General features: G+C 39.1%; 1 protein-coding gene across 1 annotated transcript in view; it reads right to left on the reverse strand.

The window, feature by feature from the left end:
• LOC149138146 (threonine--tRNA ligase, mitochondrial 1-like) overlaps positions 1-27,111 on the reverse strand; it is a 238,096-nt gene that overhangs the window by 144,450 nt on the left and 66,535 nt on the right. The window contains 7 exon segments of the mRNA XM_089446457.1: positions 1,595-1,679; positions 1,917-2,003; positions 2,099-2,195; positions 2,341-2,429; positions 2,615-2,704; positions 2,810-2,938; positions 3,227-3,301. Of these exon segments, the coding sequence (XP_089302583.1) occupies positions 1,595-1,679; positions 1,917-2,003; positions 2,099-2,195; positions 2,341-2,429; positions 2,615-2,704; positions 2,810-2,938; positions 3,227-3,301 (652 nt within the window).

The raw sequence follows: 27,111 nt of genomic DNA on the forward strand, positions 1-27,111 counted from the left end.
ATAATTGAAACCAAAGAATATAGACCCAATTGCAATGGATAAGAATGAGCAAAAATCTGATTGGGTCGTGGAGGATAACTCTGTAGATGATTTCGGCTGGCTTGACACACACAATAGTGATCTCTCTGGCATTCTAGTGTTTGACACACCTGACAAATCAACATCTCGCCTTCAGCAAGAAACAAGCACCGCAAGCCCTAGCTCTTTCAGGGTAAATTGTTAAATTATAATTTCATAGTTTTCTTATCGAGATTCGCACTAGAAGAAATGCACTCTCTTTTTTGTAACAGCTCACTGCTGGCTAGATTGTAGCACTGACATAACAAAGCTTAATTTGTCATTACAGTCTTGAGTCAACATTACAGCACTTCAATTTGCGAGAAAAATTCAATAGTTTTTAACGACATCAACACCAAGAAGCACAAGATGTTGGAGCATGAGCAGCTAAACAAGCTGGTCTTCATTTAATACAATCTTTGCCTTCTCACAAAACAATTGAAACCAAAGAATGTGAATCCAATTGGATTGGATAAGATTGGGCCCAAATCTGATTGGGTCATGGAGGATGACTCTCTGGATGATTTGGGCTGGCTTGACACACACACTAGTGAACTCTCTGGCATACTGGTTTTGACACACCTGAAACATCAACATCTCATCTTCCACATGAGACTAGTGCTTCAAGCCCTAGCCCTTTAAGGGCATATGCTAGATGTCCACGACAGCAACAAATGAGACTAGTTCAGTAGTTGAATTGTTAAAACATGAATTTGGTAGTACTTGGTCACAATGAATTGCAAGCTATTTGAAATTCTGATTTATGTTTTACAGTTCAAAATTTTAAGAAAATCTTGAAATTTTGAAGTGTAATTTATATTATCATATTTGATAAGCTTAATTAATAGATAAAGTAATGTCTTATTTGTCAATTGGGTTTAGCCCAGGCAGTTGAGATGAGAAGTGTTATCCTCTCTACCCGGGTTCAAATCCCACAACTGGCATGTTTAGCTCTTAACGAGTACATTGTTGACAAAGCTTCGAGCTTCTACAGAATCTGGTTTACCTTAGGTACCATCCGGTAGGTTCCCACAGGATGGAAACATCAGCATTATTTCTAGCAGAAAAGTTCCTATATTTTGAGTTATTCTATATTTTTCGAGTTTCACGCATTCTTCAGCAAAGTTTTGTCAAGTCCCAAGATAGCTCACTGATTTTTCTTTGCAGAATTTTGTATTTACTTCTTAATAGCACTATTCTGCTTGTTACATTATGTCTCTTGTATATACTCCAACTTTCATATAGGTAGCGTGCACAAAAGTGTTAGTCACAAAGGAACTGTTATAACCAACACTTACTGGCATAATGCCGTCTCATCACATTCAAAACATAAGAGATGTTATTTAGTCTTCGTTTCCTGCTACAAGGCCTTAAACATAGTATCAATGATTAAAAGATGTCCAAGGAAGGGCAAGTAACCAAAAAATGAGACCAAAACATAATATACCATCTAAAATGTATTTTGTTCTCTCTCATATTGTTAAAGTGAAAGCAGTGCATACAATAGTACACAATGAAACAACGTATGGGTAGTTACCTCTGTATGATCGCACTCTATGTTCAAACATCAAACAGTGCCCTGGACAATTCATAGGCTTAAGCCCAAATTCCTGTTTCTCAACCTGGATAACTCAACAATAGTATAAATAAAATTTAGATCAATGGCGAAATCATTAGGATATAAAACTATTATCTCCAACTAGAACTTGATTGCCAAAAAGAATAAAAGAGATTACTTGTGAGAATATATATGGTAGCTTTAGTTCCCTCATAAATAACAATAGAAATCCTTACATTGTTTGTGATCAGCTTTATATATATGAAGTTCAATGCCAATAAAGAATGGAAATAAACATAACCTCAAAGACAAACATGTTTTCTTTGTAATTAGCTGCATGCCCTGATTTTTCCCAGAGTTGCATATTGAACATGTTTGGAGTTATCACCTGCATACAAACCATTGTATAAAATTCAGTAAAACAAAAACATCGTCCCCTTTGAACATCAAAGAAAAAGCCAAAAACACATAACAAAAACATACCTCATGGTAACCCCTCTTCCTGTATTCATTGCGTATAAAATTCATCAATGTATTGTAGATTCTTGTACCATGAGGTAAAAAGAAGCAACTACCAGGGCTGCAAAACAATAAAGATTAAGTGTACAAAAACAATTAGCAACAATTAGGGAACCATCTGGAAAATTCATAAGAGGAATGCTAACAAAAACATTATATTTTAGAGAAACTATTGGAACAAAGAAGAAATTGAATGTTCTGGGGACCTAAGTGGATGAAAAAAGAAAAGTTCTTGATTCAGCCCCACAACCCTGTGATCACGTTTCTTAGCTTCTTCTAACTGCGTAAGATATTCCTACAATTCAATTCCAAGTTTGTATAAGTTAATATCATCTCATGCACTGGTATGAACATCTCAAAAGTTACAAAAATTATGCAAACAAAGAAATCAATGTACAAAGGTTCTATATAATATACATGTATGAATGTCTGCCTGTGTGTGTATGTGTGTATTAAATTATAAAAACAAAGTACACATACTTTCAGCTTTTTGGAATCCGGGTATGAAATTCCATAGACCCTTTGGAGACTTTCACGATCTGATTTGCCTCTCCAATAAGATGCTGAAGCCTAAAGGCGTGGAAAATAACATTTTAAAGATAGTTGAAAAAAAACAAAGCAAGACAGGCCAGAGATTAAGTCAATTTTACTATAAAAAATGTTTAATGCAGTCACCTTGAGACAAGCAAAGGCTTTCACATGAGACGTATTGGGGATGTGTGGCCCACGACAAAGATCTACCAGAGGTCCACATCTGTACACTGTTATTGTTTTATCCTCAGGCAGTTCCTTTATAATTTCAACCTGCATGATAATTTAAACCAGACTAGTCAATCAAAAAATATAATAAGAAACGTCACTCTCTTTTCCAATGATATATAGCAGCATCTTGGATGCCAACAAACAGTTTTAATATAGGATCAAATATTGTCAATGAAATAAAATAGTTTACCAATTCATAAGCAACAATTGCACAACTGATAAAACACAGATGCCATCTAACTATGATTGCAGGAAAAAAGAGCATACAAAAAGTTATGTTAATGTTTGCTTCAGCCTAAAAATCATAAGAAATTGGCAGCAGGATTTTACCTTGAAAGGATTATCAGCGAACATTTCAAGAGCCTGCTGCCTTGATACTTCTATCCGTTCAAATGGTTGTTTTTCCTGAAAGTTCAAAATATATAAGAGTACATCATTATTCAAGTTCATTCATAATAAAGGAAATAAAGAGGCCCAACACAAATTGCATCAACCCAACAAAATATAGTGACATTCCACTAATCACCAATGCAACATGACAAATGCATGGCTACCATCTAAGAAATGAAAAAATCAACTTTTACAGCACTAAATAGAAATATGCTTATAGGTAACAGGGAAGAATGTAGTTATATGAGTGTCCACAACTCAGGGCAAATAATACATGTTAATGCATACACTTTAAGAAGGACACAAAAAAGTCCTGGCACCATGGAAAAATTTCCGTTTCTGACGCATTTTCCATCCGTAAACACCAGAAATTATGTGTTTCAAAGAATAAAAATTAAAAATCAAATAAATAAAGGTTCCACAAAGGGATTTGAACCCATGCATGCCCTGTTTGTGGATAAACTCTTAAACAGGTTAAAAAACGGTAAAATTTCCAAAAAATAGAAAAGCCAAAAGTTTTAGAAACTGTGAATTTTTTGGATGTTTATTTATTAAATATTTAAAATATTTCAATGTGATTTCTGTGTTTCATAATTTTGAAAAAGACTATTTTCCAAACCGAAAAGTTTCCTCGTTTCATGTGAATTTGCAGCTTAGCAAACTAAAGTTTAAACACTCAGGGAATCTCAAAGTCAAAATTTTGCCTGGACTTTTTGCATACAAAACACAAACCAATTGTCTTGTCGATATAAAATTAACCTATGATGCAAAGTAAAATATATCTCATAGTTAGGTACTAAAATGAATGATCTGTAGTTGGAAATCAAAATCAAAATTCATGAAATTATATTAATGTACACAAATGACCAAAGAAAGTCAATGGATTCAACAGTACAATCAAAGTCAGCACAAGGGGAGCACATAAAGCATCTCGCATGTAAAACTAGCAATATGGAAAGTGAAATTATTACCAAACCAGAAATTGCAAGCAGATAAACCCTAACAACTTAACATATCTAGATGTAGAAATATAGATGCATGTATCCTGTCTGCTCAGAGCAGTACGCAGCAGGCAGAGGTCCAGGCCTGCCCAGATATCAAATCAGTGAGAATACATATCCTCTTGATCCTCCCCACTCCCTACACACCCAAACAACCAGTCAAACAACTTCCACAAGAACTTTTAGGAGCCCTTGTTGCAAACACAGCTACAGCAATAAACAAATGAGCTCTAGGAGGGCCTAAAGCCATACCTCCCACTACATAGAGTTCTACTCTACTGGTTCTGTCAGGAGGTCAATCGACCATTTGATGATCACTCCCGCCAATCTAGATTCTTGGTAGTAATAGACCAACATGTTCTACAACTCCCCTCCAAGGTTCATCCCAGGTTACACAGCCTAGCTCCCTAGACTCCGGCTACTCTCCAATGCATCAGCCCCTTCACAATGAATGACCCAATTGAGGATCCTTCTTCTTTCTCCCCTCTTCTATCACACCTTCACAAAGTCTTGTCATGGCTCTGCTTTTTGTTAACCCCTAAATTTGCCCCCTGCAAATTTCAGAGTTTAAAAACCAACACATTTCATTAGGCTGAAGGTTCAGAGAAAGAGTTTTGCTTGGGTTGGTGATTGGTTCCCAAGGACACTAGTTGCAAGATCAATACAATGATGATTCAGACACATTTTTACACAGATTGGAGAGAGTTACATGTTTTAACAGATCCCCTACTTTGTGGGAGACACAGTTCTTGGGCTTGTACAATAGTACAGATCACATATCCTTATGAACACAAGATTCTAGTGAGGCTTCTTCGGGTGACATGCATGGCAATTACTATCTTTAACAGGTTTCCTTATCTGTTCCAGACAGCTTCTACTTTCACCTATTTCTAAGTTGGCATGTGTATTTATAGTAGGGTGATATGGCAGTCTAAGGGATTGACACATGGTGGCTCATGGACAAGACAAGTGGCAGGATTATAGATGAGTAATCAGTGATATGGCAAAGCACACGGGAATCACATGGCAATAAAGAAACTAATTTTCCTCCACCATATTTTTCTCTATCCTAGTGCATTTTGGTCTCCTCCTTTCCCTCCTATTTCCACTCCTGTTTTCCGTCCACCTTTCACTCTTTTGTTAGAAATACTGGGGGGGGGGGGGGGGGGGGGGGGTTGAATCAGTGTTTCTTTTTACAATTGTTATTTCTACCAGTTACAATCACTTGGATAAAACACAAAATGAACAATAACAAGATAAATAATTTTATTATTAAGATTGACGAGGACTCCAATCCTTTTTACAATGAATCAACTACAATAATGTTCATGGCTCCAACCCTCGATGAACACACCAATCTTCAATCTACCAGGCTCCAACCTGTACTTTGCCAAGCACCAACTTGATCTTCTTGAGGACTCCAATCCTCTAGGGCTCCAACTCTCTCAACTGGTTCAGGCTCCAACCTGGTCTTCCATTAGGGCTCCAAAGTCCAACCCACTCAACTTACCTAGGCTCCAACATGGTCTTCTATTAGGGCTCCAACCCACTCAACTCCAAGACAATATAAGGTTTTTAGTGAGACTTCCAAATTATCTCAACGAGTCTCTAGCATAGTTTTCACGAGTCTCCAAGAGTGTATTCTCCAATGATGTCCCCAAGAAGATCTTCAAGAATGACTTCAATCATCAATGACAACTTTAACAAAGCACATCTCCAATACTCTTCATTTTACCCAAACATCTTTTTTATTAAATCTTCAGTCTGGCATTAAGGTCTTCAAGACAACTTTCAGTACTAGCAAGATTACAAGTCTTCCAAGATACTCTCCCAAGGTCAAGTGGTAGATCTGCTCTCAAGTACTTCAACAACTTCTTCAGAAATTGCTTCAATAAGGATTTCTTCAGTGATGCTTCAATATGTCTGCAACTTTCAACGCCTTCAAAGGGTATCACTGTAACTCCACCATAACACCTGGTCTCAAAATATGCTAGAGGTTATTTCAATCTTGTTCCAACAAATATACAAAAGTCCAGCTAAAGATGTGATATAGATACATGCTCCTTTGCTATAGAGAGGATTGATAAGAGGTCTGATCCAAAGAATGCCCAATATACTCCTCTCATTGCCACAGGTCCAAACAGTTACTGCTTAAGCCCAACACAAAGCCAAAGTGCAGATCTAAAACTCCACAGTGAGGCTGAATTTATAGTGCCAAATTGCAGGTCCGCAAGTATCAGAGTTGCAGATCTGAATTTGGTTGCAGGCAAATTACAAAGATGAAAACTTTAGGCTGAATATTGCAGGTGTAGGGGCTGAGAAATTTCAATTGTATCTTCTGTTTTTGTGGACTATATTTTTCTTGTATCTCTGTTCTTTTTATTCCCATGAACAGGTCTCCTTTCAAGTTTCAACGAGTGATCCTGACTGGTGTTTATATTTGCAATGAAATTGTTCTATATCTTTGTTCTGCCTCTGTTCTATCCCGTGTCTGCTGCAGTGGAATACCTCAAGCGAATGATCATAGTTGTATGTTTATACAGTTTGCAAGTTCATGAAATGTCGTGACTTTTTAAGAGGAAGCCAACCTGAAGCAGTTGACCTGTTGTGTTGAAGCCAACCCTGCATTTAAATGATGACAATTATTTTTGAAATGAGAGTCTTCAGGTGATGTGAAATCAGCTGTGCACTCCATTTGCTCATGCTCACGCCCATACTCATCCTTTGTTTCTGATATGTTTGTTTTTCTTTTTTTTCAAAAACATTCTAAAATGTAGCAACATATATTCATGGCCTTCTTCACTTTGGGCTCAACCTTACAATGTTTCAATCTAGCCCTTATTCATTCCATGTTGCAATCCCTTGGTTGATTCCTGAAGTATCTCAATTACCATGCCTGACATGTATCTATTTTGAACTCCATCGCATCTTATGTCAACAACATTAAAGCCATTTTGGCTCAAAACATGAAGGATATAGTCTTAGGATATGCTTCAACAAGAGTTAGAACCAATCATATTGGGTTTATCAATCTCTATCTAGTGTTCTACAATTTACCAAGATAGAGAAGAGATGAGTTTTTTTGTGCACAAGGGGTTAGGATTTCATCAATATACTTTGCGTTTACTTAGGGTTTCATGGCTTGCATTAGGGATTTAGGGCTAAATTCAATTGGGGCATCATGCAAGCTAGAGTACCAAACAAATGTATTTAGGGCTTTGTCAAGTAGATCTTCTTAAGGTTTATTTATCATTAACAAGGGCTAGGGCGTCTTAGGGTTAGGGATACTTTCAACAAAGCATCTATACACAAGGGCTTGCTTAGGGTTTGATCAGGGCAGCACTATAGACTAGGGTTTCTTTTAGCTAACCATAGGACAAAGGTAATGCTCTATTTGTCTTCTAGGATTTGCACTTTTAAGATTAGGATTACAAGACTCCATCAATAAATTAGGGTTTTCACTTAGGGTTAGTGTTTTCTCAAATTTAGGTTTAGGGTTTTGCTTAATATTGACATCAGTTAGGATTTTTAAATCTTCAACAATGCTCATATTGATATCAATGACAACTTTGACCAACAATCTCTCCCTTTGTCATTGATGGCAATATTCTTGCCCTTTCAGCATTCTATCCCCCTTTGACATCAATGGCAAATGGGGTGCTTTTCTTGTCGATATCTTCCCAGCAAGTGTTCCCCCTATGATGCTTCGCCTTGACATGTTTCTCCCCCTGTCATGCTTTCCTTCTATTGACAATCTAGCACAAGAGAGATGCCCATAGTCTGCATCAACCAGCTCCCCCTACCTGCAAAACCTCCTCTTGCTCTGCTTTTTTCTTATGAAACCCAAGAAATAATTACTACTTTGTGATCAAGTGAAAGGCATCTTCAACAATGGTCCATCGGATATGTATTGGGGACAAAGGATCATATTCTTCAATGGACTTGCTCCCCCTAACAGTATGCATGGTCTCTCTATTTGGCAGAATCTCATCATCAAAACTTGAAATATCATATCTGCTAAAGATGTACTAATCAAATCAACAACATTAGTTGATGCCTGAGTGTCCAAGACACTTTCTGATTTAGTTTGCTTCCTTCTCCAAACTTGTGTAACTTTCTTTTCTTGCTTGGTAGTCATGGTTTTAGCTTGTTTAGGAACCCAAGTCAAGTTTTAATTAGCCATATGTCCAATGTTATGGCATTCGAAGCATTCCAACATTTTTATCAATGAAGAGGCAAGAATTCTTCTTGCAAAGTTGCTTTTAGGAGGCTGATGAGGGCCATTATATTTGTCCTTATTGTATGCCCTATAATCCTTTGCCATGTGCCCAAAATTTATAAAAGAATAGCAATAACCAAAAAATATACTTTGGTACCTAAGGATGGAGCTTGCCATAATGAACTTCTGAATTCTTTCTGCCTTGAGATCCTTTAATCATATCCATTGCCTCTTGCAACAATAATAAAAAAATATACTTTGGTACCTGGAGGATGGAGCTTGCCTTGATGAACTTCTGAAGTCTTTCTGCCTTGAGATCCTTTGATGATATCCATTGTCTCTTGCATTCTTGACACCTTTTGCACACCTTCTTGGAGTAGGGTTTCTTTTAAGGTTATCTTGATTAATCTCCTTGCTTTTGCTGGAACTAGGGGCATCAACATTTCTTCCAAGCTTCTCCACATCCTTGTTGTTTGATGCTAATGGGTTTGTATTTTTTTGCTTGAGAGTTCACCTGCATAACCAAGACCTGATTTATCAAGGGGGATCTTTGATGACTTAGGATGTCATCTAGGGTTTGAGAGCTCTTTAGACTCTTGTTTAGTTGATTAACTTTTTTCCTTAGGATATCAATTTCTTCTTTCAACTTCTTGCATTTGTCATCCGTCTTTGTTAGATGGTTCTCCATTTCTTCCTTCATCCTTGTCGCTTCACATGTTTAGGTCTTGTGAGAGGTGACATCTGATTTTAATTTGAAGATTTCTTCAAGTTGGTATACCATGGCATTCCTTTCCTTTTCTGCTTCACCAACTTGTCATTCTAGTAAGGCCAAAGCTTCCATCTCCTTTTTAGCTCCTTGCGCTTGTTTCTTTGCTTCTTCCAGTTGAGATTTAAGGGAGGAGGCCCCTTCCTTGTATTGACCAATTTTTGCTTCAAATTTGTTCAAGTCCTCATGTCTTTGTTCAAGATGGCTTGACAAAATGGAATCCCTTTAATTTGCTTTAAGCAACTAATATGTCATGTATATGACTTCTTCATGATGCCTTTTCTTGTTTTGACGCAATTCCTCCTTAAGCTTGGTGAGCTCCTTATCTCTTTCTTGTACTTGAAGCTTGAAGAGGTCAAATTCCTTCCTTGTCTTGTCAAAGTTATGGTCACCATCTTTTGCATGACTTTTGAGTTCCTCATTTTCTTTTTCAAGTTTCTTATTTCTTCTAAGGCAACTACAAGCTTTGTCTTAAGATCTATTTAAACTTCTACTTCAAGGATTTCTCCATCATCATCTTCCTTTATACAATTGGTCCCTTCATTTTTGCTTTCATTTTTCTTCTTTTGTTCATCTTGGTGCTCTTTGTCATCATCTTTTGGATCAGATATTATGACCAATAATCCTATAGAGTGAAGATCTTGAAGCTTTTCCCAAAGCTCTTTTGTTGATGAACAATTTTCCATTCTGACCTTTATAGGATTTGGCAGCCCACTCAAAATTGCCTTCATTGTGGTTGCATTATGCACTTTGGATTCTTCTTCCAATGTGCTTCTAGAAATCACTGAATCCTAGACTTCAAAGCCTTGAGCCATTAAAAAATTCTTCATTCTTACCTACCATATTTCAAAATTTGTTCCATTGTACTTGGGAGCTATGCACAACTGATTGTCTTCTGATTTCTCGACTGAAAAAAGAAACATTTTCACAAGGTTTGGAGCCTTTATTCCTTGACTTTGCCATTTGTGTTCTGAGGATCTACCTTCCAACTGTTAGGCTGAGATTGAAGGTACTAGCTCTGATACCAATTGTTGGAAATGCTGAGAGGGGGGATGAATCAGTATTTCTTTTTACAATTGTTATTTTTACCAGTTACGATCACTTAGATAAAGTACAAAATGAACAATAACAAGATAAATAATTTTATTAATAAGATTGATGAGGACTCCAATCCTCTTAACAATGAATCAAGTACAATAATGTTTAGGGTTCCAACCCTAGATAAAACACCAATATTAAATACACCAGGATCCAACCTGTACTTTGCCAACCACCAACTTGGTCTTCTTGAGGACTCCAACCCTCTCAACTGGTTCAAGCTCCAACCTAGTCTTCTATTAGGGCTCCAGAGTCCAACCCACTCAATTTACCTAAGCTCCAACATGGTCCTCTGTTAGGGCTCCAACCCACTCGACTCCAAGACAATATAAGGTTTTTAGTGAAACTTCCAAATTATCTCAACAAGTCTCTGCATAGTTTTCACAAGTCTCCAAGAGTGTATTCTCCAATGACGTTCACAAGAACATCTTCAAGAATGCCTTCAATCCTCAATGACAACTTTAACAAAACACATCTCTAATACTCTTCATTTTATCCAAACACCTTTTTTATTAAATCTTTAGTCTGTCATTAAGGTCTTCAAGACAACTTTCAATACTAGCAAGAATACAAATATTCCAAGTTACTCTCCCAAGGTCAAGTGGTAGATCTGCTCTCAATTACTTCAACAACTACTTCAGAAATTGCTTCAATAAGGATTTCTTCAATGATGCTCCAAGAGATGTCTTCTATAGGTCTACAACTTTCAATGTCTTCAAAGGGTATCACTATAACTCCACCATAAACCCTACTCTCAAAATATGCTAGAGGTTCTTTTAGTATTGTTCCAACAATTATCCAAAAGTCCAGCGAAAGATGTGTTATAGATACATGCTCCTTTGCTATAGAGAGCATTGATAAGAGGCTTGAGCCAAATAATGCCCAATATACTGCTCTCAATGACACGTCCAAACTGTTACTGCTTGTAATGGTTGTGAATATGTTAAACTAGCACAACCAAGAAGCGTAAATGACTAGAATAGTGCAAGAGCTATTTGAGATATTATTTACATTCAGGTAAAGAAGCAAATTCTAAGTCAATTTTGAAACCTGCTATATGTGTATATCTATATTCTGATGATATGTTAGTGGTTGCAGGCACAAATTAGTTGCTTGGCCGAATGACTCACATATGGGTGATGGGGTTGTACAATTGGATGGAACTGCATGGGAGAGGTGGGGCAGTGTCCATGATCTCACCCACTAGCACTCTCGCCGTGACTTGGGCTGGAAAGGTTGAAACACCTTCGCCTTGAAGATCACGATGTCATAAGGGCAGGTCCCAAAGTTGGGTCGCTCATGGGATTTTATGGAGGGGTGTGCATCAAGGCGGATTCCTTGATCCCCGACACCATTAGTCTCACTATAGCAGGCAACATAAGAGATGATAGTGATCTTTGTCGTGGCACCCTTGGAACTTCAAGGGAATTTCTTGAAGGGCACAACCAACTTGGCACCCTTGGCATCACAAATAAACTGTTAGGCGTGACACCCTTGGAACTTCAAGGGAAGTTCTTAAAGGGCACGACCAAACTTGGCACCCTTGGAATCATTAAAAATAAATAAATTAATAAATATAATCAAGATATGAAAAACCAAGTAAATTCACATCAAGGGTAAATGATGTTAGAAACCGAGGTAATTAAATCAAGAATAAAACTTGGGTTAAGAGGATCATAGGAAGAAATAAAATATTTTACCTTAAAAACTCTACCCTTCCCATGTTGGAAAATATTAGGTAGATAATGTAATTTAATTAGGTAAAAAGGGGAAAGAGGGACATAAATGTAAGGATAAATATTAATCCTAAAATAGTTAAACCTAATTAAGAAAAGAGGATGGTGAATTAAAATAAGATTAATAAATTAAATTTTAGAGAAATTTAGAGAACCTCCATGTGGCAACAACCAACATAAGAATATCCATCTAAGAGATAACTTGAGTTAAATTAGGGAGTAGATAGGGGATCAAATCTTGACTTATCAATTGACTTTAGTAATGAACACAAATTAAGGAGTAAAAAAGGGGATCAAGAGACAATTAGAAGAAGAAATAGGAATCTTGTTGAGGTGAGGAAAAATATTATTTTAAATTAAAATTTAAGTAAATAATTTTGGAGATCCTTGATGAGAGAGTGACACATGAGTGGGTGAATAATCAAACTATTGGATTAACAAAAATAATTAATTATGCATGAAATGCCAAGTGTCACCTATGAGGACTCTTATAAAAGAAGGGTCAGGCCATAGGGGAAAGGAATTTTTCTTTACCCTATTGTTGGATGGATGAGACTATGTCAAAGTAGTGACTATGAGCTATAGTGAGTTTGATGAGGTAGAGGACTTTAAAGAGGGGAATCTTGAGCCAAAGAGTGCTCTCCTCTACCAGCTAATACATTTCCTCCATTGTACAACCCCATTAAAGCTCGGGAGTTCGCGGGGAAGGAGAGTACCCAAGGAGTAGGCTGGGAGGTCAACTAGTGGGTCACTGCATTCAGATTAAGCACGTCAACATTCACACTTGGAGGCGACCGAAAACAAGGAGTGCAAGTAGCAGCAAGTCAATATCGAATATCGTCTCCTGGTGAACGGTACCTATGTTATTATAACGTTCTTTTATATGACTTCATTATGACTTTAGTTAATAACATGTAAAATAGATGCTATGTGTAATGCAGTGAAATTCATGAATGTTTTACATAAGTGCTTAATATTTTTGAGTTCCCAATGCTAGTTCCTTTTGGTTATATTCTTAGTTAAAATGGATGAAAAAAATATATATATAGGGTTGGTCACTACATTAGAAGCATGTTGAGGTTATTCTCAATATTGTCATTATTGAGTCCACTCATGAGTGGACAAGAGGGGGGGAGCAATCCCTTCCTACAAGGCTACAGTGACTAGGGATAACGGCCTAATCAAACTGGAGAACATATGACTAAAGGATCAGGGACAAGGCAAGAGAAACATATTCTTGGGGCACAGTGGAAATCTCATCTCAAGGGGATATGCCTTCCAAAAGTTGCAGCAAATTCAAAGTACATGATCCCAAACAATAAGCTGGAAGGATATCATTCTAAAAAATTTATAGGGATCTAGTTGATGGAGCGAGGTTTAGTTAGATGGATTGAGAATAAATGGCAACCAAAGGGCCATATTGAGCTGAAATTAAGACCCAAAGGTTTTTCAACGGTGATTTTCTCGAACCTAGTGAATAAAACCCAGGTCTTTGAAAATGGCCAATATTTTTTTAACAATGATGGGCATTTTATGTGATACTGGGAGGAGTGTTATAATCTAGATCAAGAAAAATTCATGCCAGCTCCAATTTGGGCGAGGTTCTTTGCTTTGCCTACAGATTTTTAGGACCCTAAGATTTTAGAAGGGGTTGACAACTCCATTGGTACTTTTGTCAAAATGACTAATAGCACTAAGAGAGGTCGATATACCTCCTAAACCTTTCAATCTGTCCCGTAGCCTTCGCCAAGGTGATCCATTATATCCCTTTCTCTTTATCCTAGTAGCTAAAGGATTGGAGAGATTCCTCAAATATGTTAAACATCAGAATGTTCTAAAAGGACTAAGACCTTTTGGTGATCACTTGCCTATTACACATCAACAATTTGTAGATGATATTTTGCTCTTCTGTCACGTCTCCTTGCGAGAAGTTTGAGATGTTAAATCCATTATTGTCGACTTCATGCATGCTTCAAGTACTCTGATTAATGGAGATTGCTGAGATTGGTAGCTTGGGAGGTACTCCAAACCCTAGGGTACAGGGTTGTGGAGGAATTTGCACCACAAAAGTCATTTGTGGGCTAAGTACCCAAGCGTGGAGTTTTGTACCCAAAGGAGTGGGCACAAAACCAAGATGAATATTGATAATTTGACACCTACAGAATATGGGGCACACTTAGTGAAGTAAGGGGTTGCGAAGAAAACCAAGCGAGGTTTTGTCATTTGTGAGTACTATTTTTTTTATTTATGTGTGTGGGCTAGACTTTAGGAGAGCTCCAGAACAAGGCTAGATGTTGCCACACAGAAACATATAAATAAGGATTTGAGACCTAATTGATAAAATCCAAAGTGCGAAAACATCAAGGAGATGACCTATGAGGCTGTCGCAAACCATAAAGGCTTAGCGAAGGAGAGGAAGAGGATTGTTTTGGGTCCAAGATCCTTGTGATAGCAGGCTGAGATTGAGAGGAGTTGCCATCGAGAAGGCGAAGCAAATATGGGCAGATCTTATGCATGGTTTTGGCGTGTTTTCTTTGTTCAGGCCGCAGATCCTTGTGTGAGAATTACAGGTATATGGTTCATCTTCCAGAGAGGGTCGAGAGACCTAGTAAGTGACGAGACCTAGCAACCACAGGAAATGGCAGGGCAGCTGTCTTAGAGAGTAGCAAAGGAGGGAGCCTACTAGGAGAGGGTAAGTTGCAATCTTTTGGGAGGAGTTAGGTCAATTTTGTGGGGCTATAACAGCTATTACAGAAGCCCTAATTAGAGCATCGAAGATCTCAGAAGCAAGCACAAGGCCAAGGACAAGAAGGGTAGAAGTAATCTGTTGAACAAGGTATGTTTAGCCTTCTTGTATTGATGTTTTGCTAAGTGGATGAGTAGTCCTAGTTTGGACATTTGTATGACAGTCAAAGTATAGTAAGTAGGGTTGTTAGTGACTGTCATAACAACCCTATATCAACATCTTATAAAGGATTTAAGAGTTGTAAGTGAGCACACATTGAAGCCCTCAGTGAAGCATCTTGTGAAGGACTACAATGGCTACTAGAAGAGCAGATGTGTTGAGCCAAAGGAGTTGGTCCTTGAAGGGAAGAAGAGCAGCCAAAAGGGCTAGTGAACAAGCCCTAGTCTACTGTTGAAGAAGAACATTCTTCAGTAGAAGTTGGCAGCATTTGTGCCCTCAACTTGTCTTCATCATAGCAGCAAAGGAAGGCAGAAGTGGGCAGCCAAAGAGTTGTTCACAAACAGAGCTACGAACAGCTAAAAGAAGTCCCTATGTGTTGCATTTTTTAAAAACAAAGGAGCACCTAAAAGGCATTACTTCTTCGAGTCGTCACCTAAAGGATGTGTGATCATTGATAGAGGCAGATTAGTGTTGTTGCAGATTGGGAGCCAAAGGACTGGCAGATGTGTTCTAGACACGTGGATTGAAGAGGTGTGGAGAACTACATCAGCAAGTAGGTCAAGTGTTGTTTTGTTCAGGGTAAATTGGTTGTCCAAGGACTCACAACAAACCCTAGTTATATTCTTGTATCAGTGATTGTATGAGGGAGTGAAGTTGGGTTATAAATTTGTAAAAAGTTGTCTATTATGCACTAGTTGATTTACTATTGTGTTTATTCCACAGTGCAAAGTAGTTTGTTGTGGCATTTGAGTTGGTTGCATCAGAGATTGTAAGACCCAAACCTAGATTCTCTAGTGTCATGGAAATTCAACAGAGATAAGTCAAATATGTTTTTCTTTAACACTAACCCTTTGGTTCAGGGACATCTTGCATGCCTTCTTGAGTTTCAAATATGCAGTCTCCCGACAAAATACCTGGGAGTCCCGCTGGTTGGAAACTCCCTGAAAGTTGCATGTTGGCAAGGAGTTGTCCAAAAGATCTCCAATAAACTTGAGAGTTGGGCATTTAGATCTCCCTTAATATTGTCGAACGTCTAGTTTTGCTTAAGTCGATCCTTCAAGCAATTCCTATTTATAAGTTATATATCAACGCAACTCCTAAATCGATATGTAGTAACATCAATTCTCTTTTCCAAAATTTCTTATAGTGGGGATTGAAGAATGTTAAGAAATGAGCGCTTGCAGAATGGCAAGAACCTTGCATTCCCAAATTGGCAAGGGGACTTGGCCTTCATTACACGGAGTTGTTGAATAAAGCCCTGGGAGCAAAACTGTGGTGGTGATCACTGCAAGGAGGGTCAGACCTTTGGAAGAAAATATGGATTCTGGAATAGTAAGTACAGCCCTCCTACTCCCAATTAGAGAAGTTGAGATCTACGAGTTTGCCTTTCGGATCCTCGATTTAGAATCTTGCACGAGCAAATAGCAGTCTCATCCAGATTCATGCCTTTTGGGAGATAAGTAATGGATGCACAACTCGTTTCTGGCAAGACTCTTTGCAACAATCACCAAACCTTAACAATCGAGAAGATTTCAGGGATTTGAGAGCTTTCTCTATGGAAAGGCAATGCTTTATAATGGCTAACTTCTGGAGACCGAATGCGGCCAAAACCCCGTGGCGGACTTGGAAAAGTAAGGAGAATTGGCCAAATTCTCCTTCCTAGCTCTTTGGCCTACCCTTGCTCAGGGACTACAGAAAAGGCGAATCGACATTGACAAAACACCAGATACTTCGCATTGGGGATACCAATGGAAAGGCATGTTTACTCTAAACGAAGCTTAAGCCCTACTCACGGAGCATCAAACTATGCCTTGGTAACCTCAATGGAGAAAGGTTTAGGCGAACCGATTATGGCCCAAGGTGGTCAGTTTTCTTTGGTTGGTGGGTCATTGAAAGATTCTGACATGGAACCATACAAGCAAAAAAGGTTTTCAAGGTCTGTCATTATGCCCTCTTTGTAGCCAATAGGAGGAAACAATGGAACATCTCCTAAACACTTGTCAATATATTGTCTCAAGCTAGCAGAAGATTATGGATCTCTTTTCCCATTTGGATCGATCACACTACAATGTGATAGAGACCCTAGAACAATGAAGACTCAAATTATTTTCTAGTCCATTGGTAAATAGAGCACGGTTGCCTGCAATGGGTTTTATCACAAGGGTTTTACGAAAGGAGCAGAAAAGGTGAATCTTTAAAAACCAATAGGAGTTAATGGCCAAAGTTTGGCAAATCATCAAACAAAACAACTGTAAAACAATTTTGGCCAAAAGTTGGTATAACGATGATTGGAAGGTCCATCTTCAAGAAGCAAATATTCTAAGTACGCTTGATCTCTCTCCTTTTATACGCTCCTCAGCCTCTTTTAAGAATCATGCTTCCCAGTTTTCCTCTCCAGTCTATAAAATCTCTAAAAGCTTAAGTGTTAAGTTTAGGTATGTTCTATGCTTAGAGCAATTTATTTCAATTTTCATAGTTAGCTCAATATCTTTTCCAGATTAGCAATCACATCAACATTAAAGTAAACTGCAGATAGAACATAAACATAAATCGCAAAAGACAAGCCAAGACAAGAGGACACAAGGTGTGGCGCTAGCCAGGGACAAACCCCAATGTGGGGAAACCCTTGATCAATTCTTCTTATATGTTCTTCAATAATTCAGCACAAAGAGAGAGAGAGAGAGAGAGAGAGTACATTTACAACAGAAGTCAACACTTTGACTTATCTAGATAAGAGCATAGATCATCTCTAAGAAGATGATACATGAGATCAATTGAAGACAAGCTGCTTCAACTAATTCTCCATCATGCTGCATCTCATCATCATGTCGCACCTATTCACTAAGCTGCTCTTGTCACGGAAATGCAACTAGTCATGGTTGTACCCATCATGATGCACTATGTTGCACCACTCACAATTGCACCCATACATGTTGTTGCACATACTGCCTCCACTATGTTGCAATCATTACAGTTGTACCTATACATGCTGCTATACATACTGCCTCCACTATGCAACAGTTGTACCTATACATGTTGTTGTACATACTGCTTCCACTGCAACAGTTGTACCTATACATGTTGTTGTACATACTGCTTCTGTCCCATAATATGTCCAGCATATCATACCCAAACATGGCCATGTTGTCACCTACAGCAACAGCAGCTAGGTGACCTTACACGACAGCAACCAACTGTAGTATTGATCCTAAACTAGGATCCAACACCCCTACAAAACATCGTTGCACTGATATTTGTCAAAGTTTGTGACAGACCTGGTTAGGGCAAGTGCTGCAATCCTAAACCCTTATGACAGTCCACAAACCAACCCTCAAAGGTTTGCAGCATTCCTAGTGAAGCCTCCTCTTTGTCCATGCTGCCTTCTGAGGGGCTAGTCCACCTTAACAGCCCTCTACGCAGCTCTTTTTGTGTGCTAAGGCCTGCCGCCTAGCACTGTCATGAGACAGTCCCTATGCATGCCCAAATGCACTTTCTTCTTTAGCGTTTTGTCCCTCTAGCTCTTCGGCCTTCACTAGCTAGCAAATCGGCCCTTGAACAGCGACTCGGACTTGTCTTGATAGCCCTCAAACAGTCCTAGGACAGTCCACAAATCAACCCAGCAAACTGTCCTCTTCTTGATCCTCTCTTGCTGCGGCTAGGGCATCTTCATACCACCCTTAGGTAGGGCAGCGTAGGGCTTCCTCTAGCTGTGGATTAGGACCTTCCCTTTGTTGTGGATTAGGGCTCCCTTTAGCTGGGGATTAGGGCTCTTCTAGCTGCGGATTACGGAGAGGTACTTCCCATGAGTCCCAGACTGCATGGGTAGGATGCCTCGACAAGAGAACTAATCATCCTGTCCACAGTCCCCACGGGAGAACTAATCATCTCGGCCCACAGGAGAACTAATCATCCTATTCCATAGTTGCCACGGGAGAACTAATCATCCCGGCCCACAGGAGAACTAATCATCATGTTCCATAGTTGCCACGAGAGAACTAATCATCCCGGCCCACAAGAGAACTAATCATCATGTTCCATAGTCACCACGAGGTATCACAGGGAAAGGTTGAACCTGTCACCCTGTACATAGCGCACCACCAGGGGAGGGTGAGTCGCCCTGTGGTCGTATGTCGCTCCAGTAAGTACCCCAAGCCCCCAGAGCTCCCAGAGCTCAGTGCATGCAACATGTAGGACCCTTATACGAAGGTCTCTCAATGACTCCAAGTCGTTCGGGAAAATCACAGATTTGACCTTTCCCCGGGGCTTTGACAAAGTGTCTGCGACCTGTACATCAGTCTCAATGCGATGGAGCCTCCTCGCTCATCGACTTACCATATCCCATATAAGGTAGTATCTGATGTCTATCTGCTGGAGCAATCATCGAATACGGGATTCCTCAATAATCGAATCCCCCCTAGTTGTCACAAAGAATCACAGTGGTATTCATCATGTGTACAAACAGCTCACTGATGAGCTTCCACAACCAGGCAGCATTACACGAGATCATTTATTCGGTCTCAAGTCACGGGCTTGCAGTTTACCATTCCATATCTAGAATCCAACTCACTCTTACTTCTGCAAGTGAGAGGGTCTGCACCTGTCAGAAATAGGTCGTTTCTCAGAAGGACACAAGGTGTGGCGCTAGCCAGGGACAAACCCCAATGTGGGGAAACCCTTGATCAATTCTTCTTATATGTTCTTCAATAGTTCAGCAGAGAGAGAGAGAGAGAGTACATTTACAATAGAAGTCAACACTTTAACTTATCTAGATAAGAGCATAGATCATCTCTAAGAAGATGATACATGAGATCAATTGAAGACAAGCTGCTTCAACTGATTCTCCATCGTGCTGCATCTCGTCATCATGTTGCACCCATTCACTGAGCTGCTCTTGTCACGAAAATGCAACTAGTCATGGTTGTACCCATCACGGTGCACTATGCTGCACCACTCACAATTGCACCCATACATGCTGTTGTAAATACTGCCTCCACTATGCAACAGTTGTACCTATACATGTTGTACATACTGCTTCCACTGCAACAGTTGTACCTATACATGTTGTTGTACATACTGCTTTTGTCCCATAATATGTCTAGCGTATCATACCCAAACATGGCCATGTTGTCACCTACAACAACAGCAGCTAGGTGACCTTTCAAGACAACAACCAACAGTAGTATTGATCCTAAACTAGGATCCAACACCCCTGCAAAACACTGCTGAACTGATATTTGTCTGCGTTTGTGATAGCCCTAGTTAGGGCATGTGCTGCAACCCTAAACCCTTGTGACAATCCACAAACCAACCCTCAAAGGTTTGCAACATTCCTAGTGAAGCCTCCTCTTTGTCCACGCTGCCTTCTTAGAGGCTAGTCCACCTTAACAGCCCTCTATGCAGCTCTTTCTGTGTGGTAAGGCCTGCAGCCTAGCACTGTCATGAGACAGTCCCTACGCATGTCCAAACACACCTTCTTCTTCAGCATTTTGTCCCTCTAGCTCTTCAGCCTTCACTACCCAACAACTCGGACTTGTCTTGATAGCCCTCAAACAGTCCTAACCAGTCTGCAAATCAACCCAGCAAACTATCCTCTTCTTGATCCTCTCTTGCTACGGCTAGGGCATCTTCATACCACCCTTAGGTAGGGCAGCGTAGGGCTTCCTCTAGCTCTGAATTAGGGCCTTCCCCTTGTTGTGGATTAGGGCTCCCTTTAGCTGCGGATTAGGACTCTTCTAGCTGCGGATTAGGGCCTCTTAGATCTGCGACCAGATCTCCTACAAGTCTGCAGCTAGGGCTCTCCTAGATGACCCTTCTTTGAGCTGCGTAGAAGGCATCTCCTCTAGACCTCCTCTTCCACCAAAAACCCAAAACAAGTGGAGAGTGAGATTACAAGAGATGAGTCTAAATGACTTGAAGTCCTCCTTTATTTATACTAAAACGTTGAGCACAAGTGGGGTTTATTTGGTTGTTGGTTGACCTTGATGAATTGTCCCATAACACTAATAAATTCATATCTCCATGAATAGTCTCCCTTCAATCCTGCGCTTGATGTTTAGAATTGTCTTCTAGCTCTCAATAACTCGCAACCTTTTACAACTCTGTCCTTTTATATCTAGATTTTTTGTCTGAGCCCTAATGCAAGTTTGAGGTGGGTGGTTATTGCTTGGTCTTGGTTGTAATACCTTTCTTTCAATTGTACTCGTGGTCTGGCGCTCCACTCTTGTGGTGAACCTTTTGTTTTATATCCCTCTAGTCGTTATATTCAGTGTAGTCCTTCTGATTGTGGTTTATCCCTCCTACCCCAGTGGCTCACCTTGACTCGGTCATATGTTCGGCCCCGTACCCAGGGGCATCTGGCTATAACTATCCAGCTCAGACACTTTTATCCCTGTGCAGCTCACTAGTATTGCCTACTCCTTGCTAGATATGCAGCGACAAAGAAAGCGCGATAGACGAGGCGGGTGTGGTCACAGCCCCCAAGGTTGCAAACGAGCCCAGCAACAAGCTCGGGGGTGCTGCAAACTATCACTCAATTGCCCCCAGAAACGAAGAATGAAATTTCCAATTGGAATCCATTGAAACAAGAGAGAGACAAGCTTTTTCAGACTCTGAAATCCCAAGAGAAATTTCCACTTGGATTCCTGACCCTGGCCACATCAGGCGAAGAAGGAAGCAATACTTTCATGCCTAATCTCTGTATTGGAAAATGAAGACCATGTTGGGTAGGTTCCTGAAGGATAAACAAGAAGAAAGATCCAATATCTTAGCCCGTCTAGAAGATGTCAAAAGATTCTAGAGGAACAAAAGGATAAGTTTAGAAAGAGTGGATGCATAGCTTGCCCATATCGAGTGCCACCTTCATTGTGATCCTACTCCTCCAGGATCCAGTGCCAAAGACCCAACACCTACTACCTCTTTCAATTTTTTGTTTTACATTACTATAGTGGGCACTTTAATCATGTTAGAAATGTTAAAATTGTTAGAATTTTGGAACTAGTCAATTGGTAGGTCATCAAAAATAGATGGTTTCTCGTTGGGTAGATTGAGACCACCTACTAAGTGACATGTTTATGTTGGTTGATGGACTGATGTATCAGATTTGGATGCTTATTTGAGGTAATACAATTTTAAATTACAAAATAAAAAGCATTAAACTTACAAAGGTCTCGAGATTGGCACTTCTTTCAATCCCAGAATAACATCTCCATTCCATCAACAATATTAAGCTTTTAGTCATGGCACAAATAGGAACCCTACTTTATAAATTCAACATCCAAAGAATCAATAATAAAGCATTAAACTTACAAAATTCTCTACAAGTGCACTTCTTTCAATACCAAAATAACATCTCCATGCAAAAATTTATTCCACAAGAAAGTTGCGCCACAAAAAGATCACATCTTGCCCATAGTAGTGAAAAAGACTAGCCCGCACTCCCTTAGAGAGGAAAAGAATTAAATGTGTGATGATGAAATGAAATGAGTGGAGTCGATTTATATGAGACTTATCTCTTGTTGACTTTTCAAGTGCAATAGATACAAGCACTAATTTCTTAAAACTGATATTATTTCTAATGATGTAGATATTCTTTTAGCACTTCCACTTTATCATAAAGCAATTACACTTCAAAAATTCAACCATAAATGCACAAAGACGATAGATATCACAATGCACAAAGATAACATAACATTTACTCTGGAAAAACCCACTTGGGTAAAAACCCAACAACCTTAGAGAAATTCTTCAGTTCAACAAAAGAAACAACTAATTCTGCTAGTCAAATATGACAGTCAAACTGAGCAACAATGCTATGCTCAAACCTAGTCAAACTTCCCTCTTGTCAAGCTCAACAAACTCGGCCCTGTCAGATATACCTAGGCCGAAATTCGGCCTCCCAGAAATTGCCAAGAAACAAAACCCTTCTGCCGAAAATATGCTGCCCAGAATTTTGGCCCTGCGGCTCAAAAACTATTGACCAAAATTTTAGCATTGTTGCTCAGAAACTATTGCCCAAAAGTTTGACTTGTTTCCCATAATATGCCCAGAAAGTCGCATGTGCAAAGTCAAAGAGATAGATAAGATGCTAGCTACAAAATTCAACACTCCCTCTTAACTAGGGAGGTATTCATAATGACTATTAGATGTTCTCTTGTTGGCAAATTTCTTTAGTAAAGGTTACAAAAATTTATCATCAGCATCAGCATCATTCAATTACCATAATCCTAGTCAAAAACTTTGATGCATGGTAAAAATCTTCAGCATCATTAAGTACCATAATTATGGTCTGTACCTCTAACCTATCGTGTGTCATCATCATAATATTGGTCAATACTCCTGACACACGGCACATCATTAGCATCAACTTGTCACCATAATTTTGATCCCCCTAACACATGGTATACAGACTAGTCTTGGTCCACCATCATCCCAGTTAATATCTTTGACTCATGGTGAAGATCCAAAGGCCTCACTCTTCATGAGTAATTCTGGGCCTGATGCTAAATGTGCTCACTCAACCTATCTGGAGAGGTTAAGCTTGATCTTGAAATGCACCCACTCAACTGAGTGATTCTAGGACTCTAAGACCATTCTTCCTAATTTCGGTCAACATATTTAGGAAGAATGATTGTCCTCTACCAGACCATTCTCCCTAATTCCAGTCACACTTGACACAAGGAGAATGTTTGCCCCTGATGTTATCTCATCAGCACTCCCTCTCACTAAGGGAGGTATTCTCAACAAGTCTAATATTGTCCCTGAAATATACAAACTTCACTCTTGACAGAGGCTTTGAAAGAATACCAGTTATCTGCTCATCAACAGAAATATACTAGAGCTTCACTGGTCCCTTTTGCACAATGTCATGAATGAAGTGGTACTTGATCTCGATATGCTTCAACTTGTCATGGAAAACTAGGTTATCTGAAAGCTTCACACAGCTTGGATTGTCACAATATATCACATTCGGTTTCAACACTTGATCAAATAATCATGTGAGTAACTTACAAAGCCACACTGCTTCACAACTCACTAAACTAGCCCCAATATACTCATCCTCAACAGTGTTGAGTGCAACAGATGTTTGCTTCCTGCTCATCCACGAAATCATAGTGGAGCCCAAACTGAAGTAACCTCCAGACGTATTCTTTCTGCCTTCTGCACTCCCTGCGCAATATGAATCTGTATACCTTACAGTTGTATATCGTCGTTTGAGACATATCTCAAACCATAATCAACTGTACCACATAAATAACTCAATACATGTTTTGTTGCAATCTAATGATCGTGTCTCGGTTCCACTTGGAACTGGCTCAAAGTGTCCACTGCAAAGCAAATGTCCGACCTGGTATTAACCAAATACATCAAAGAGCCAATCAACTTTCGATACAAGGATGGATCTACCAAATTTGACTTAAGTCTCTCAGCGTCTTCAATTTAGTCACCAAGGGAGTTGTCATAGATTTACATTCCATCATTCCAAACTTTTGAAGGATTTTGCTAATATACTTTCCTTGACCAAGGAAGATTTCACCAGGCTTTCACCATACTTCTAGTCCTAAATAGTAATGCATCAAGCCAAGATCCTTCATATCAAACTCAAAGGCCAAGATCCTTGACCAAGGAATATTTCACCAGGCTTTTGTCATGCTTCTAGGCCTAAATAGTAATGCATCAAGCCAAGATCCTTCATATCAAATTCAAAGGACAACTAGAGTCTCTCAACTTCCTCAAATTAGTCACCAAGGGAGTTGTCATAGATTTACAATCCATCATTCCAAACTTTTGAGGGATCTTGATAATATACTTTCCTTAACCAAGGAAGATTTCACCATACTTTGCCATACTTCTAGTCCCAAATAGTAATGCATCAAGCCAAGATCCTTCATATCAAATTCAAAGGCAAACTCCCTCTTACACTAATTTTACCTAATTCCAGTCACACTTGACACAAGGAGTATGTGTGTCCTTGATGTTATCTCATCAGCACTCCCCCACTAAGGAAGGTATTCTCAAATCTCAACAAATCCAACCTTGTCCCTAAAGTATACAAACTTCGCTCTGGACAGAGGCTTTGTAAGAATATCAGTTATTTGCTCATCAATAAAGATGTATTGGAGCTTCACTGCTCCCTTTTGCACCATGTCACAAATGAAGTGGAACTTGATCTCGATGTGCTTCGAATTGTCAGGGAAAACTTGGTTATCTGAAAGCTTCACACAGCTTTGAAATTAACAGTATATCACAATCGGTTCCAACACCTGATCAAATAGTCCTGTGAGTAACTTTCGAAGCCACACTGTTTCACAACTCACTAAACTGGTTGCAATATACTCAGCCTTGGCAATGTTAAGTGCAACAGATGTTTGCTTACTGCTCTAGGAGTTTGCTTAAGTCCATACAAGGCTTTTTTCAATCTGCAAACGTGAGATTCTTTCCCATGATCCTCAAAACCTTGAGCTTGTTCTATGTACACTTCTTCCTCAATCACACCATTGAGGAAAGCAGTGTTTACATCTATTTTAATGAATTCCAACCCACAAAAGAAGCAATAGAAATAATAGATCTAATAGAAGTGTATCTTGCAATTGGATCAAAAGTCTTATTGTAATCCTCTCCCTCTTTTTGGGAGAATCCTGTAGCCATAATCTTGCCTTGTACTTCTCAATACTGCCATCCATTGCATGCTTAATCTTGTATACCTATTTAGAGGTCACCACTAACATCCCTTCAGGTCTAAGCACAATCTCCCATACATAATTCTTCATAATAGATTGGTATTCTTCCATCATCGCATCCTTCCAAACTTGTTGGCTAGCTACCTCCTCATAATTTGAAGGTTCAAAATCAATGAGATTAGTCATCAATGTTGTGTATCCATAATACCTCTTTGGTCTCTTGCTTTCCTTGAAGGTGTCACATGATGTTGCATGTCCTTATGCTTCTTGCAAGGCAAATTTAAGCCCAGTTGGCCACTTCCTAATTTCAGAAATAACAATTGGATCCATTGGTTCACTAGGCCCTTTTAGCTCTTCTTGATGATCTAGGGGATGTTTTGTTGAATTGGAAGGACCTCGACTCTCTTCCTTGGGAGCTTCATGTTCTTCATCGTCATCAAAGTCCATGGAAGCTTCTTTGGATTTCCAACAGGCAACATTCTCATCAAAGGTAATGTCCTTGTTAACTTCAACTTGTCACTGCCCTAGAACATAGATTCTATGAGCCTTTGATGAGTCATTGTATCCAACGAGTATTCCTCTAGCCTGAAGACTCTAGTTTCTTCCTATTATTTGTTACGAATAAATATATATAAATAATATAAATAATGAGGATAATTGTAATAACGACTAGTTAATTAGTAATTAATACTGAAGAGGCATGTCTAAATGGGACATGACCTTCCATGAAGAGGCACCGCCTAGTATATAAGCAAGCCCCTTACTCTCATTTGTATCATCATTCTTATTTCATACATTTTATATATATTCTTGTATCCTCAATGGAGATCTACATATTCCAAGTCTTCTAGGGTATTTAACTTGAAGAACAAACTTTGTTCGCTTCATTTAGTATCAGAGCAGTTCGATCCTCTGGTCGCTCCACCATTGCACAGAGACGCGCTCTTCGATCCAGGCCCTTGGCCATCAACTCTTCATCAACTTTATTGTTGTTGCAGTTCAAGCGTTTCGCTACACTTTGGAGTTTCTCCGTCTCGCCATCAAGGTCTTGGCCATATAGGTAGATTTTAAAAAAAAATACGAAAAACTAAAAACTAAATAAATAAATAAAAGTGAAAAGAAAATTCAAATAATGAAAAAAAAAAAACAAAACAAAACAAAAAAAATTATATATAAAGATTATTAGATTAAAAAAGAATTAAAAAGGAAAACAATAAAATTAATATTGAAAAAAAAAACAAAAAAGCAAAAAACAAAAAACGATAAACAAAAACTTGCGGTCATCAACCGCCATACTTAGAAGACCGCCACAGCCGATGGGCCGCACATACTCAGAAGACTGCCACACACAAATTGTAGCCGCTCACGACGGCGACATTGCCTTTGCGAGCCACCAACTGTAGCAGCCTCTACAGACGCCGCCA

This window comes from Pinus tabuliformis, chromosome X, assembly GCF_031772625.1.
Source record: "Pinus tabuliformis cultivar Carrire ecotype Pingquan chromosome X, CPIR1, whole genome shotgun sequence".
Taxonomy (NCBI): Eukaryota; Viridiplantae; Streptophyta; class Pinopsida; order Pinales; family Pinaceae; genus Pinus; species Pinus tabuliformis.